Below are 17,264 nucleotides of genomic sequence, written 5' to 3'. Positions count from 1 at the left end.
AAAGTCTTCGCTACTGACTGACACACTCATAAAGACAGTCTTTGCCACCATCTAATGGCGTAATAATGTAACTTCTGTTGCTGTTCACGGTCAGGGACTATTTTTTCAGGCGGAAGGAAGGCTTTTAGTGAAGTTTACTTCATGAAAGTTGCATTGTTACATATTTTTGGCTTTAATATTTGCATTGTGTGGTAACCATTTTATAAAAGCAATAAGGTACTCGAGGCTAGTGCTGTATCGTGAATAAGTCACGGCTGAAGGGCATTGTTAGGCAGGCATTGTTAGGCATTGTTATCATAATGATTTCTATATTGTGCTGTTGTTTTTAAATGAAAAATAAAGTCACTTCTTCAGGATGATGTTATGAATTGGCTTTTTTTTAAAGGCATTTATTGAAAAATAATAACAAATAAAGTGATTTGCAAAAGATTATAAGAATGTAAAGTGATATTGGGGATATGTATAAATTGTTTATCAATTAAAACAAATTTTTTTTGTTTGAGGAAAGAAAAAATATGAAGAAACACCTTTTAATAATTGTCAGTTTTAGTACAGCACTTGAAGACATGGCAAAAAATATTAATAAATTATTACATAGTTTTGATAAATGGAAACAAACTAATATGATTTCTATCTTTAAAAATTGTGAGTATAATATTTTATCAAGTATATTAAAGGGAAGTTTCACCCAAAAATGAAAGTTCTGTCATCATTCTCTCAGCCTCATGTTGTTCCAAAACCTGCATTTCTTTCTTTATTCTGTGGAACATAAAAGATATTTTGAGAAATGTCTCAGGTTTTTTTGTCCAATAGTAACCAAAACTGTTTGGTGAGTAAATGATGACAGAATTTTCCTTTTTGGGTGAACTGTCCTTTTAAGCTTTATGTTAGAGACATCAAAATGGTCTGCATTACAAGAATTACTTCTAAGAGAATGAAAAAATATGGACAGAAGAGAGTGCAAGAATAAGACCTAAAAGACAGAGGCGGTGAGAGTGTGAAGAGGAATAAAAGCAGCAAGGTGACCCACCCAATGAACAGGGTTTTACAAGGTCTTCCTCTGTAAGCCGTCGTTTATGCACAAAACAACGGATTCCAATAAAGCCCGAGCAGTGCATGAGCACTAACTTATTACGATGGGGCTGATTATTGCATACAGTGGGAATGACAGGCTAAAGGACACAGTTAGATGAAGTGTCTGGGCTCATGTCTGTGGGCTATGAGATTTTGCAGTAAACTACTCACTTTGTATTCCAAAGACTTGCAGCTCTGCGATGCTTCGGAGGACATTGATAAGTTACATACATCAGTTTTTGCAAGAAAGGCACAGTCAGCCATAAATCACTCCTGATATGTAGACATAAGCGTGTAATTGTATGTGGACACACATAAGTTATGCATTTCCAATGAAATAACACTAAAATAGAGTTAATATTATAATTACTTGAGTTTGTCTTAATAGCTGCAGTAAAAAAGCACAAGTTGCATCAAATGTGCACTGCTTAATAAGAATATTTATATTATTAATTATATCTTTGTGGTTATATAGCAAATAGTTTTTCAGTCTTTCAGTTCCCTAAGAAGATTTTCCTGTGTTTGCCCACAGAACGATCCAAGCGTATAAATTGATAATCACATAAATGCTTCATTATGTTTTCATCAGTGTACATTTAAAGCTCCCTGTAAACACTTAATAATTGTAGGTCAGGTAGGAGCAAGTTAAACATAAATAGGGGGCAAACACAGAAAATTGCAATGTTTTGGTTCATTATTTTTCAGAAACTGTAGTAGAAACTGTAAAAAACATTTCTGAGTTAGATATTTAAGAGTGAGTTCACGTCTGTTTGTATTTTACGCTTTCTGCCTAGTTTAACACTCACAAAATAGAAACTAGTCAACCTGAGATCCATCTCAGTCATATGAGAAAACTTGGCAAATTCTTTTGCAATACTACAATTATTCTGCCTCAGAAGTTTTCTTTAGTGGTGTGATGTTTTTTGCTTATTTAAAGGCCAGAATTCCTCACTGTGTGACCTTGTTGAATCTTTGCTGAGTAAGGCACTTATTTCCATTGCCTGATGTGAAATCTCTATATATCCCAAGTGAGGCTTACATTGTTTGACGCCAGCCCTGTCTTTGCCAACTTACTGCAGCTTAAACCCATTTCAGCGGCCCTCATTTTGAAGCTAATTGAATTCTCCAAATTGACTTTGGCCTTTTAAGACGAGAACTACGGTGGCCCTCAGGGGGCTCAGCACAACGGCATTAGCAAAGTAAACAAAGCACAATAAAGCACAAAAATGATTAAGCATTTCTGAAAATATTTCAGGATATTGGTGGCTGGAGGGTCGACACCTGAGTAATTCTCACTTCTGTAATATTACACTTAAGAAGGTGACATATATAATTTATGTGCATAACTGCCAACTGCCGCATAAACTAAAACAAAACAACAACATAAAGTTCCAGACCTGGCCCTCTCTCGTCCTTCACTTTTGTCAATCCTCCTTTTATCCTTCCAGAACTCCTCCGGTGTGGTGCGCAAGATGATAATTATGGAAAATATTTTAACTTAAACAAGAAGAGCCGTGTTCCCACCACAGGAACTTTCCCGGGAACCAGGGACTTTGGGGTGGTACTTGGTGTGTTTCGACCGCAGGAACCAGGGTCTAAATGAAGTTCAGGGTAAAAATTTCCCCTCAGAAAGTCCCTGCTCACGAGGTAGTGCTTTTTCAAAGTTCAGGAACTTTTGAGGGAGGGACTTAGGTGCTGAACATGCTGATTGGTTGAGTTCACGCAGCATTTTTCAACCACCATTTTTAAAAGTCGTTGTGTGCGTGCAGTAAGTGTTGTTTGCTTTTCAAATCAACAGTGGAGTTTAAAAAATACGACAGATGGGCAGACGACGAGGTTCAGGTTTTATTAAGCTTATATGCGGAGGACGAAATCCAGCGGGAACTGGAATTCACGCACAGTGCGACTCCTACGTCACCGGACTTAATTTTCACAATCTTAATCTTCTACTTTAGACGAGATGGAAACACAGACAGCAACTGTGACAAATTGTTCCAGGTAATTTCGGTGGAAAAGCAGCTAATGACTGTAAATAGCTGTAAAGCTGTAATGGCTGTAAAGTGCATTTTTCCCTCCATCCAAATTGTCGTCTTCAACACTGGCACCATTTTGAGATTTGTTTGAAAACGTCTGCCGACTCCTGCACTCACAGGTTGTTTGAGATTTGTTTGAAAACTTCTATCAACACCTGCACTCACAGGTTGTTTTTATGTTTGGTTTGGTCTGTATATAAGAAAGATTGCTCATCTCAGAGAGCTTATCGCCGGTTGTGCCTTTAGGACATCTATTGACTGCTCCACTCTGCCACTGTTCTAAAAAGAGGTATAAAAATCTATCATCTCTTCGGGAGAGACGTGCTCTTCGAAGCGCAGGACTTAATGTAGCTCAAGAGGGAGGAAATGAAGCTCCTATTTCGACATGGGCCTTAGTCAGGCTGGGACGGTAATAGAAGTGAGATCTTGTGCCTTGTTGAAAAGCTTAGTCATTCTGCCCATATTGTCAGTTAGCATATTAAAACTCTGATAATGAGACAGATAGAGCTGTAACCGACAGCAGCTCCTGAACCCAAACATTTGTCATTTTAATTAATGTCTAACCAAGGTGACACTAATCTTGATCATCTAATTATTTAATTTATGCTCAATGGCCTTATGTTTTAGTAGTTAGAGGTAATGTGACAGCAGGATTGAGATTAATTTGCTTTTGCTTCATTTCGATGAAGCAGAATGACTTTAAAACACAACGCTAAAGTTTTAGTAATCTGCAATAAGCCATATTTCGGACGGGACTAGTTTTCATGGAGGATGCTTGAGAATTTTGTTATTTAATCCTATCCCAATCAATCAATCAATCAACCAACCAGCCAATCAATCAATCAATCAATCATCAATCATCCTGTCCGAATCTGTCTGTCTATCTATCTTTTTTTTTTTTGTTTTGTATCGTTATTATACATTATTGAAACAATTACTTCCAGGCTCAACCCTTTACTGGACAAAATGATCTGCACTTCCCTGACCTTCACTTTTCTCAGTCACTGCAAGGATTAGCCTCCTTCAGTCCAGAAGCATATCCCCTATTTGACACTTTATTTTCTCTTTTTTTATATTTGTACTCTATTTGATTTAAGAGAAAATGCCTTTCCGCTCTTTTTAGAGCTGGGTTATCTCAAGTTCCTTTTAGATAAAGCTCAATCTGGGGCTAAATTATCTCATTCAGGCCCTATTCAAATGCACTGGGGTTTGATGTGTGGGACACGGCTGGAGTTTCTGCTCTCTTTGTCACACAATGCTGCAAAGTTCTGGCAGAAAAAAAACACTTGTCCTGATTGTGCTGTCGTAAAGTTATGATATTGATCAGCAATTATGTGTTCCTGTGATTAAAGAGGCTGTCATCGAGTGATGTCATAATGGGTATTCATGGAGTTTGTAACACCAGAGATGCTGCATGATCGATCCCGTCTTGGTCGCTATCATTCTTAAAGAGTTATAAAGACACTTTTTTTCCTTGCTAGTTTATTGATCATCTTTTGTTGGAGGCATTCTGCAGGAGTTTTGCTTTTTTGTAATTTGAGCAGTGATGCTAATATCCCAGAGTGCTCTGGAGGGCAGAGCTTTTGAACCTCTCAACATCAAACTAGATAGAGACACTTGTGTTCTTATCTAAGGAAGTGTTATAGATATATACACTAATGTTTGGGTCAGTAATATATATATATATATATATTTAAAGAAATTTTAATGCATTAAATTGATCAAAGTGAGAATTTACATTGTTACAAAAAACATTTCAAATAATGCTGTTCTTTTGAACTTCTTATTCGACAAAGAGTCCATAAAAAATTCATTACAGCAGAGTTAGGTGGAACAAACTTTTAAAAAACATAATCATATTGAATAAAAATTTTCATATTTATATGAAAAATTATAAAAAATATGAAAACATTTTGAAATGTTAGATGCATCGCTTCTAGTTTTGCTCCACCCCAACACTGATCTGAGGGATTAGTATTTATCTCAGCTGCAGAAGCAAGTCTAAGGAGTGTTTCAGAAACAGTTTGTGCTCTAGGTGAGGATGAATTTGAGTTCAAATGTAAAGTGATCTCAAGAGTTTCTAACCGAGGGAATCTATGTGAAATCCATTGATTTTCAGAATAAAACAAAGAGAAAAAGGAAATAAAGTAAATGGATGACATTCATCATAGTCTAAAGTTACTCTCTTGAACTCTGGCACTGGTGAAAGTAATAATTAGGTCAGGACAGCTTTTTTATTTTTTTATTCATTCAGCCAAGTGCTTTGTGGAACTTCCTAAAACAATATATTACATTTAATAATTTCTATTTATTGTTTACTTTGCCAATTTGTTCTTTAATCTCATTATTTTTCTGTCTCTTCCTTGGGTCTAGCTATTCCTCAATGTCCAGTACAGGACATTAGCCTTATGGTCAAACCGTCAGGGAATTTTCCTCAGAAATACTGTGTAAATAGTGTCTGTCGTGATGCAACCAAAATGCATTAGTTCCTGTTGGAGGGCTCTACAATACAGCTCATCTAACTTGCAGCATTAACACAAAACACAGAATGTTAAAGAAAAGTAAAGAATAGGGCAAGAATAGTTCAGGCTTGATCAGCATTCACTCACCTCACCCACTGTTTCTGTCTGTATTGATCGAGCTGAGTTCAAATCCTTGTGTCTTTTGATGGTTTGATAACATAGACACTAGTGCTGCTTGACCGCACCTGCAAACCAACAGCCAACAAACATACATCTCCACCCAACGAGACTGTCAATAGACTGTTCAAGCAGACATAACTAGATAATATGAATTTAAAGGGACCTATAATGCCCCTTTTACAATATATAAGTCTCTGGTGTCCCCAGAATGTTTCAGCTCAAAATACCCCACAGATCATTATTATAGCTTGTCAAATTTGCCCCTATTTGGGTGTGAGCAAAAACTCGCCGTTTTTTGTGTGTGTCCCTTTAAATGCAAATGAGCTGCTGCACCCGGCCCCCTTTCCAGAAGAGGCGGAGCTTTAACAGCCCGTGCTTTGGTTGCTCAACAACAACAAAGCTGGAGAATCTCACGCAGCCAAAATGACGATTGTCAGTAACAAGTGTTCAGCCTTACATTGTTCAAACCGGAGTCGGACACTGATGGAGAGACTCAGGAAGAAATTACAACTTTTAGAATGAAACTGGACGTTTCTGAATGGTTAGAGGATAAATTTATGTAGTTGCTGTGGAGTTGATTCAACTCATAGACTAGCATGTGCCGTCATGTTAATCTTTTGTGCAAATCCAGCGTTGAATTGACCCTTGTTTGTGAAGCAGTCCGGCATAAAATGATGGCAAGTAGAATAACACTCTACTACAACAACTCTTCCTCTTCTCTAAAGTAGCCCATCATGGCCTCGTCCCTTTGTTGCATGTTTCCAGGGGCAGGGTTTATGTAAATTTTGGGGTTTGGATGTCAACAACCATAGGGAAGATGCTCGTTGTAGTCCCTACCAGCCATGTTGTAATCTTTAAAAAGCGATTTCTGTAAAAGAAAATATCTCCCTTTGCATTGAACTTTGAGCGTCATAACTTTTGCAGATGTTGTTTATGCTCAAACAGCAACATTACACACAACTAAAGTTAAAAAAAGTGAAATCATAATCAAGGCATGTGACACCTCTAATCGACCCAAAATGAACATCATCAAATCAATCGACTGGTCTTTGCAACCCCGAATAGGTAGGTATGTTGTGAGCAAGTTCTAGATTGGTTTGCAAAAGTGTTGTGGTTTCATCCTTTGGCTGGAGAGCATGCCATTCCTCAGCTGAGCGTAACACTGATCGATGATCATGTTGACTCTGGAGCAGTGCTTTTTGATTAGGAGACTAATTAAAGGAATGCTGCTCTCGAGAAGAGAGGCTGAAACCTGAGAGAGAGAAAATAGGGAGGAGGGTTAAAGACTGCACTACAGTCACTCTCCATTATGGAGATGTGAGTTATGATAGCAGCAATGAACCAAAGGCTTGTCAAGTCATATTCTCATTTAAAAAAAAAGAACATGGAAGATTTAAGATGTGCTTTAAGACTCAATGAGCCACAGGTGTCTGAATTTTAGGATAAATGTTGCATATTAGTCTGCTCTTAAAATATTTGTATTTCTTCTTTTCACACTTTTCACTTTCCCTCTCCTTAGGGTGGCTTTTATAAAGGTGTGGCGGGATCTCAGGTGACTCTGTCTAGTTTGGTGAACCAGAGCAGGCTATGCTAGAGGAACAGGCTAGACATCTGCTGACTGAACCTGAGAGGCAGACCATGGCTACTACATCCAAGAGTATCGTGATGGTCACATCGGTGTTGAGCAGCTCGTCATGGCCCTCTTTGAGCTGTTCAATACACATGCCAAGGTGGAGATGTTTACATTTACTTTTACATTTATGCATTTGGCCGACACTTTTATCCAAAATGAATTGCATAGTATTTAAGGTATATAATTTATTGGTTTATACGTTCACTGGGAATTGAGCACCATGCTTTTCAGAAAACATGCATATGGTCTTGCATATGAACTTGTTTGAACATATTCTTAATAATTAATAATAATCTGCCACTAACAGTTTTGAGTTAAAAAAAAAAAAAATTACAGGAGCATTAGTTATTGTTTAATACTGTGTTTGTTTCTATTGTTTTTTTTAGCATATTTAAAAATGTTAACTTTATTTACTTTTGTTTTAATTATTTTTAAATAAAAATGTATAATAATATGGTATATCTGTCATTTTATTTTTTATTTTTTTATGTTTTAGTTATTTATACTGATAATGCTAGATGTTACCATAGTTATATTGTAGTAACAAATTTATAGTATTTTTTGTAATGACTGACATAAATGACAGTACATTTTGTTAAATGTATGTGATAAAGGTACACTACTGTGGTACACTTTTTTTTTTTTTTTTTTTTTTTAAGAAATTAATACCTTTATTCAGAAAAGATGCATTAAATTGACCAAAAGTGAAAGTAAAGGCTTTATAATTTTGCAAAGATCTCTACTTTAAGTAAACTTAAACTTTCTTTTCATCAGAATATGAATACTGAAAAAAAATCATTTTATAATTGATAAAAATAATAATAATTCATTTCCTGAGCAGCAAATCAGCATATTAGAATGATTTCTGAAGGATCATGTGACACAGAAGACTGGAGGAACTTGCTATCACAGCTTTGCTATCACAGGAATAAATTAAATAAATTAAAATATATTAAAACAGAAATAGTTATGTTAAATTGTAAATAATATATACAATATATTACTGTATTTTGTACTGTATTTTTGTTCAAATTAAAGACCCCAAACTTTTTAATGATAGTGTATCTACTTAAATTTTCAGAATTCAATACAGAATCTTTTTTTTATTAAAGACTTTTATTAGCTGAATGAATTAATACTGACACTATACAAAATGTCCTCAGTATATTGGGCCATCATTGTCTGGTGATTTACAGCAAGTATAACCTCAGATTACATTCACATTATGAACATATTAAAACCCCTGAGATTAAAACAATCAACACGAGCTCGGTCACATTCACAGCTCTGTATGTGTGTGTATTTGCAGTTCTCTCTGCTGTCAGAAGTGAGGGGGATCGTGACGCCTCAGGATGTGGAGAGATTTGACGGCCTGGTTCTGAGAGAGAGATTGAAGCCCTGAAGGCTAGGCAAGGGGGAGCTGGATTTCAAGACTCCTTCTCCATGGTCTCGTACCCTGATACGCTAGCCTCCTCCTCAGCCAGCTCATGACCAACACCACCCTCAGCTCTGCACGGGTAAGAGGAAACATCCATATTTACAATGAAATTAACTTTCTACACACATACTGTAAGCAGGAACACTTGTGAGCCATTTATTGAGTAAGACCCAGTGTCTATCTGTAATTTCAGACAGAAAGTGTTTAAGGATTTGCGTTTGTATTTGTGTGGGATGAGTGGAAGGCATTGTTGTTGTGTATGTGTGTGTGTGTGTGTGTGTGTGTGTGTGTGTGTGTGTGTGTGTGTGACATAGACATAAAAAGCCGTTCACAAAATTGGTGGCAATTTGGGCACAAAGAAGGCGTGTGCAGATTACTAGGATACAAGATGAAGGGCTCTAAAGTTGCTGTGGGAAACAGCTTTTGTCCTTTCTGTTGGAGGCTTTTATGCCCATCACTCGAAACCTGTCTGCCCTCCTGTCTCACTCTGTCTAGGCATGTCTCACCTCAACTCATCTATGTCTTGTTGTGAAAGTGCAGCTGTTTAGATTTGTAGCAGTCTCAGGGGGTGTGATGTTGGTGTGACAGATGGAGAAGTGTTTCTGACGGATTTTTAAGCCTGCTGACTCCCAGTGTAAATTGCAGGAACAGTTTAACAACCAATTCCCTATCCCTCTCAATAAAACAGGAAAGACTGCTCTGGCTAATAGATATGATGGAGGTAGGTTAAACAATCTCTCACTTACCATTACAAAATCTACCGTATAACCATTGTTTCCACAATAATACCATAGAAAATATCAGTACTTACCCCTTACCTAAGGCCATGTCCACACTAATACGTTTTCGTTTGAAAACGCATCTTTTCTCTCTGGTTTGGCCTTCTGTCCACACTGAGAAGGCGTTTTTGTCAAGGAAAACAGCTTTTTAAAAACGCTCTCCAAAGTGTATAAATTGCAGTGTGGATGTCGAAAACGGAGGTATTTGAAAACGATGACGCATGTTTAGTCATGTGACACATATTGTACCCATAGATATATCAAGTTCAGTCATGAAACTCTAGATGGAGCAGGCTGATTGGTCCTTAACGCAAGCTGATGATAATTACAGCATTAACTACTTGGCACAAGCTGATTGGTCCATGTCACTTCAGCAGCCAAAGAGCTTGCTGCTCACACATTTAAATGGCTGGTTACATTCACATAGCAGTTTGCATACGCTTCAGAGGTCCTTTAAACCCTCCACCTTCCCAGCTCCAGTAGCGTGTTTACCCACCACACAAAGCACGAAGTGCGTGGGGTCCCACGGGCCTGGGGCCCGCGCGATTTCTCCTGAGGGGGACCCCCAGTGGTGTAGTCTACGTGATACGCAGGTATATGCCGTATACCCACTAGGAAAGGTCAAGTATTTCCATATACACACTTATAAAAATGCGTGAGGTTTCGGATTTAGCACTCTTTAATGTGGCCTGACAGCTCACTGTAGCCTCAGTTCAAGAGAAGCAGCAGCCTGAAGCGCACGAAAACTGATCCTCTCCTCTGCTTTAATACCAGTTACAGCGCAAAATAAACATGAATGAACATCTGAAGGTATGTTAAAAGATACAGTACAACTTACCGAAATCCGTATGTCTCGTGTAATCGTTCAATCAGTGTTTCAACCACAGAAAGACATTTATAAAAAAGCTTGTAAACAATCGTAACGTCACATTTACCTCAGAACAAACATATTCAGTGACCATAACCTGTTAGTCAGCTAGAAATATTAACTCTAGAGAGGAGCATTTAGCTCAATATGCACCATATTACATATTAATTATAATTTTTTATGTTCTTTAATAGCCTATATAATGCATGTTTAAATAAGTCCATCAAGTTCATAGCCACCATTTAAATGTCTATATTTCAAAAAACGAATTGGAGTAGAAATGATTTTAAAGTTAGGAGGCCTATTATAATTTTATTTTTATAAAAATTTCCTTAAGTGTAATTTAAGTTTGTATACAAATCAGTTCGTTTTAACCTTCAATATTAATGTAGTACCAACTGATTCCCATGTGTATTAAACATTATTTGAGAGATTTTTTTTTCTTGAGAAAATTGGCCATGTACTGTACCTGTATACAGTATATCCAAAATAACTGATATCGAATCGAATTGCAAGCTTGTGAATCAAATGCATAACTATGATGACAGACTGGCAGGAAATGGTGCAAAACAGAAAACAAAGTCCAAACAGGGTGATATTGTGACATACTGGTAAGCCTCATCTTTCCATTGTTAATAATAGTTGTAACTCTTAAATGTTAATTGAAAATTGCCAGCTGATAAAACCTATGATCCAGGGACCATATTCATATAACATCTAAGGCTAAATGTAGATCTTAACTGGCTGAGTTAAATGGTGATTGACACTAAACAGTAGAAAATCAGTCCAGTCTCTCCAGCTGTAAATGTCACTGGCTATTAAAGTCTTGTGTTGCTTATAATAAATTGACATGTTGATAACATACACATAAGCATTCTTTCAGAATGCTCTCAATTGCATGTAGCTTAGATCAGATGCATACTATGTATTAGTGAGTGTTGTGGTACTTATGGGGTGTCGCTCTGGGATAGGTGAGAATGAGGCTGGGAGGGAAAAAACGAAACGCGATCGTGGGGCCCCCTCACAGAGATTTGCTTAGGGCCCACCAATAGCCTAAATACGCCCCTGCCCAGCTCACCTGTATAGATCTGCTATGGGTTATTGATATATGCTGTTTGTGCAGCAGCACTACGTCTTACTCACAGCAGCGTATGTATTGGCAGTATATACAGTGCTAGCGTAAATGAGTACACCCCCTTTGAAAAGTAACATTTAAACAGTATCTCAATGAACACAAAAACAATTTTCAAAATGTTGACGAGACTAAGTTTTATATAACATCTGTTTAACTTATAACATGAAAGTAGGGTTAATAATATAACTTAGAGAACAAAATTTTCAGTTTTACTCAAATTAGGGTGATGCAAAAATGAGTACACCCCACTGAAAGTCTCTGGAGCAAAGCTAAATTTTAGACAACAAATGTCTAATGTAACAAGAATTCAACCACAGGTGAGTCTAATTATTCATTATACAGGTGTCCAGCAGACAATTGACTATAAAAGGGTGTTAAAACCCCTTCCCATTTCATGCTGTCAGTAATGGCACAACATGGGAGAGAAATGTCACAAGACCTGAGAAATAAAATAATTTCTTTAAACCAGAAAGGCGAAGGCTACAAGAAGGTCAGCAAAGCTTTACTTATCAGTCAGAATACTGTAGCAAAAGTGGTACAAAAATGTAAAAAAGATGGAACTGCAACCATCTCACAGAGACGTCCAGGTCGTCCACGGAAGTTAAACACCTCGACAGTTATCTAAAGAAGTAGAAAGCTAAACTGGGGTGACTATTTCCCATGACACAATACGGCGTACATTGCAGAGGAATGGCATGCATGGGTGCCGTCCACGAAAGAAGCCTCTCCTAAAGCCCAGGCACAAAAAAGCCCACCTAGAGTTTGCCAGGGCCCATGCTGACAAAAATGAAGACTACTGGGACTCTATACTCTGGAGTGATGAGACCAAGATAAATGTTTTTGGAACTGATGGCTTCAAAGCTGTATGGCGTCGCAAAGGTGAGGAATACAAAGAAAAATGCATGGTGCCTACAGTGAAACATGGTGGTGGCAGTGTCTTTATGTGGGGATGCATGAGTACTGCTGGTGTCGGGGAGCTGCATTTCATTGATGGCATCATGAATTCACACATGTACTGCTCTATACTGAAAGAGAAGATGCTACCATCACTCCGTGCCCTTGGTCATCGTGCACTTTTCAAACATGACAATGATCCTAAACACACATCTAAGGCCACTGTTGGATTTCTGAAGAAGAACAGGGTGAAAGTGATTCAGTGGCTCCTGATCTGAACCCAATCGAACACCTATGGGGAATTCTGAAGAGACAAGTTGAGCATCACTCTCCATCCAGCATCCGGTCTCTAAAAGAGGTCATTCTTGAAGAATGGAAAAAGATAGATGTTGTAAAATGTTGCCAACTTGTTCATTCCATGCCTAGAAGACTTGGTGCTGTCATTAAAAATCGTGGAGGCCAGACAAAGTACTAGATGTAGTAGTTTTTGTTGTGGGGTGCACTCATTTTTGCATCACCCTAATTTGAGTAAAACTGAAAAAAATGTAATCTAAGTTATATTATTAACCTTACTTTCATATTATAAGTTAAATAGATGTTATATTAAACTTAGTCTTGTCAACATTTTGGAAATTGTTTTTGTGTTCATTGAGTTATTGTTTAAAATGTTACTTTTCAAAGGGGGTGTACTCATTTACGCTGAGCACTGTATTAGCAGCGGCATAGCGTACTTATTTCACCAAGACCAAATACATTAACATTGTCATATACATTACCATGCTAAAAATCTTGTGCCTGCTATTTACTGTAACAGTGTTGCTCAAGATAAATGCTCCTATATAGAATCTCCGTATTACATTCCTGCAAAAATGACAGAGAATTTACTCACATTTGCTGTCCTGCACGGCAAAACATGATGACAGTTGCGTTTTAAACCATGCGAGTTTGAATGCAACCTGGACGCAACAGTGAGTGATCATATGCTAATAAAATGACTGTGCCAGAAGAATAGCATGAGAACTTTATTATATGCTCTGGTCTCTCTGCATCATCTCATGAGCTTTTAGTATGATTTATGCATGTGCAGTAAGGTGATTTAAGCGTTTTCAGACGTTTCAGTGTGGATGAGCAACTTTTGGAAAACGCTAGAGTGATGGGGAGCGTTTTTAAATGAAAACTCCATTTCAAATGTTTCCAGATTGATGTAGAGTAGTACTGTAGTAATATTCAGCGCAGTTTGTCCTACATCATTTGTTCTGAAAATATGAATGATACGCAATACTGAGAAGTGTGCCATTACACTTCAAAACGATTAGACTTATGATTTTTTTTGCCCGGTGAGTAATAAAATGGTTGAAAAAGTCACTTATATTAATGCTGAAGGAGGAACTTGAACAATATCTAGGGACCAGAATATCATAGAGACTTATGATGGGAATCTTATTGTCTAGTAACCAACCACCCAGAACTGCATAGGAACAGAAAAAATATACTTAGAGCTTGTTAGCAACTGCATAGCAACCCAAATTAAAAATTAGCAACACTTATTAACTCCCAAGCAATGACCCATACCACTCTAGAATTGATACAGTGGCACTCAAATTATAATTTCTTGTATGAAATCTTAGTGGAAAATATGGTTACTATGGTAAAGTTTTGTAAGGGTATGTATATAAACATGCATGATTTCAAATGTACATGCATAGAGTATATAGTTTGTGTGTTTTGGGTTGGGTGTGTCCTCTTTTGCAACACACACACATTAAAGAATGAGTTTGCTTTTGCTAGATGTGGGTTTCTTTTGAATACACACACACACACACACACACTCACACACACACACACACACACAAGATTGTAATACAGCACATTCAACATTCTCTGCATGGATTGACCCCTCTGAAAATCACTCACTTCTGATGTCTTTCTGTGTGTATATGTGTGGGTTGCAGTGATCAGACATAAGTCCATGCATGCATGTAGCAAATCAAAATGTGTCTGCTGTGACTTTGTACCTCTTCATCATGGGGTCATTTGTCTGCATGTATGTATGAGTGAGTGAGTGAGTGAGTGGAGTGAGTGTGTGTGTGTGCACTTTGGAAATGAGCAAACATATTTGTATGCAAGCTTTGTTCGTGGCCCTCCTCTGTGGATCGGTGTTGTTGTAAGCTTGCCAGCTCTGGCTCCGGTAATTACAAGAAGCAGCGGCATCCCACACCGCAGCCCTGCAGAGCACCACAGACGAAACGTTCGCTCTGGGACTCTCATCCTGGTACCGCACCTCATCAGCCATATGCAGAGCTGTCACAGCAGATAAGCCCCCCCCAGACAAAAAAAAAAAAAAGAAGTCTTGCAGAGAGCATCCTGATTTATGCTCCAGTGGAGCACAGCAGGGGATTGTGGGAAGGTGGAGGACCTGAGCCAGCACAGTACAATGTCTGTGCTCTCTGAGTTTGATCTTCTGGCTGTTTTAGTTTGAAGAAGGAAGGGAAGACTGTGTCCAGCCAGATTTGGCATATGGGTCAAAAGTGGTTTGATGTCTTTGGGTAATTTTTTGCACAGGTCACACACAAATATCATTCAAAAGTTTTGGGGTTAGTTAGTTATTTTATTTTAATTTTATTTATTTATACATTTATTGAAAGAAAATTATTCTTTTATATTCAGTAAACGAGTTTCTTGTTTATTCAGTAAACCCTGTAATGGATCAATTTCACTGAAGGATTCATCAGACTGATTTAAAATGGGAAGGGCTGGTTCACACAGAATGTGTTTTTGCTGTTAAAAACTAGTGGTGGATTGATATTGATTTTTTTTTTCTTTTATGGCTGATGCCGTTATCTTAGAGAGCAATGGATATAGAAAATCCTACAGTATTACTTTTTTTTTTTTTTTTTTTTAAAAAGAAAATAAATTGTTTTAAAATGTGAATAAAAAGGAGGTAAACACTGTAACCAACCGTGCACTCAGTAATCTGGTAAATGTGTGCACATTGGGAATCATATTTTTTTCAAATAAAGACAAAGTAGCACTAATTTTACATACAGCACAGAGTGAAAACGACATGAATATGACATAGTGGGCAACTGAATATAGCGCAGCATAGTTTGAAATCAATCATTTGTTGCTTTGTGCGTCTCCAGTGAAGCTAAACTCTCTTCCTGTCCGCATTCAATTCACACGGACCGACCGTCAAGCAAAGAGTAACACGTGTTTGTATGCCGTCTAAAAGTGCACACTTCAGAAGGTCTCACAGCTTGATTCATCTGCAAGGTTTGTAAAATAAAATGTTTATTAGATATACAAAGATTTGTATAAATGCGTATTTGCTGATTGCTGACGGAAATGAGAGAGTATTATAGTGTTAGCCTTTTTATTACTAATAACATAAAAGCAAATGCTTTGATACTTTTTTGTATACTGTTTACTTAGTTTGTTTAACAGTTCTATCTAATAATAACATATTAGAATGCACTGTTACACAGAGACTGTAAGCTAATGAAGAAGGAGAATGGGAACGCTGTGTGCTCAAAAAAAAAGTTCCACTTCCGACACATCGGCCAAACTGTTTTCGGACGATGTCGATATTTAAAAAATTCCAGCCAATATATCGGTCAACCACTATTAAAAACGCAAAATGCAGGCGAGTGTAACGGTAAAAACGGAACGTCTAGAGACTCGTTTTTAAAAGTTGAACTTCTTTTAACTTGAGCGCCACTTATTTAGAGCACAAAGGTCAAGCATGTCCATCTAGTGCATCTTTACATTGAAAAACAATTACTGTGTCCCAATTCGCCTACTTATACTATGCCCTAAAAGTATGTACTGTTTTTGTGAAGAAAAAGTACATACTTTTGAGTGTGTAGCAGAAGAGTATGCAAGCTTTGGGACATACTACTTCATCATAGTTGCGTCTTTAACGAACACTCTGTCGCTTAGTTACATGCATCATGTCACCGTTTAAACTACCCTGTCAATCATCTTGTCACAGTTAAAATTCTCCACATTCGATTAAATTTAATTTTCCTACCGTTTCGGAGAGAAATGTACTCTATCACGTTGATCTGCCAGTCATGGGTCTTATGTACGGAGAATTCTCCTAGCTCATGTTTGCATAATGATGCATTTAAAAGTTAAAACACGTCGGTATAAAAGTTCACAATCCTGTTGTAGATGAAATATAATGTGTATAACATTTAATACTGATTATTAACAAAGACTATAGAATAACACAAGACGCGTCACTCGTATTGTTTTGAATGGGAGAAAGTGCAACGCGCAATATGGCAGAATAAGTCCCGCCTTCTGAATAAGAGCCAATCGCTGATTGATAAAGTCATCGCTTCACTGTTAGAAGCTCCGGTTTCTATAGAAACAGTCAGACGCGCGCCTCCGAAATGAGGCACGAGGCATTTAGGACTGCGCATGTGCATTAGCTTGATCCAGCCTGAAAAATACTGTTTTTTTTGTAATGATTCGAGCGTTTAGAAAAAAAATTTATGAGACAGTTGACCGATTTCATTGGTGATTTCAAATATGAAATTTAATCGAAAGCTTGACAAACAGCTTTGGAGAATTTGATGTTTCCCCATTCAAAGAGATAGGAGCTACACTTGAATGCCTGAGATGCGTTTCAAAGATGGCCGCCGAGTGAAAGGACTTGTCTTAAAGGGACTTTGTTATTAAACCCCTTTATCTTAACCGTTCTGCTCGTCAGTCTCGCACATCCGTCATGTTTGTAGTTTTTTAACACTTTTTATTCGTTTGT

The 17,264-nt window shown here is 37.5% G+C and overlaps 1 protein-coding gene across 1 annotated transcript in view; it reads left to right on the top strand.

Annotated features, from left to right (window-relative positions):
• The window catches only part of whrna (whirlin a), a 114,358-nt gene that overhangs the window by 76,611 nt on the left and 20,483 nt on the right, over positions 1–17,264 (top strand). The window contains 7 exon segments of the mRNA XM_051878682.1: positions 7,269–7,332; positions 7,335–7,388; positions 7,391–7,479; positions 8,692–8,761; positions 8,764–8,865; positions 8,868–8,899; positions 9,509–9,541. Coding sequence (XP_051734642.1) covers positions 7,269–7,332; positions 7,335–7,388; positions 7,391–7,479; positions 8,692–8,761; positions 8,764–8,865; positions 8,868–8,899; positions 9,509–9,541 — 444 coding nt within the window.

Source organism: Ctenopharyngodon idella, chromosome 21, assembly GCF_019924925.1.
Source record: "Ctenopharyngodon idella isolate HZGC_01 chromosome 21, HZGC01, whole genome shotgun sequence".
Taxonomy (NCBI): Eukaryota; Metazoa; Chordata; class Actinopteri; order Cypriniformes; family Xenocyprididae; genus Ctenopharyngodon; species Ctenopharyngodon idella.
Note: the sequence above shows the minus strand (reverse complement) of the source record. Positions and strands in the feature narration are given on the sequence as shown.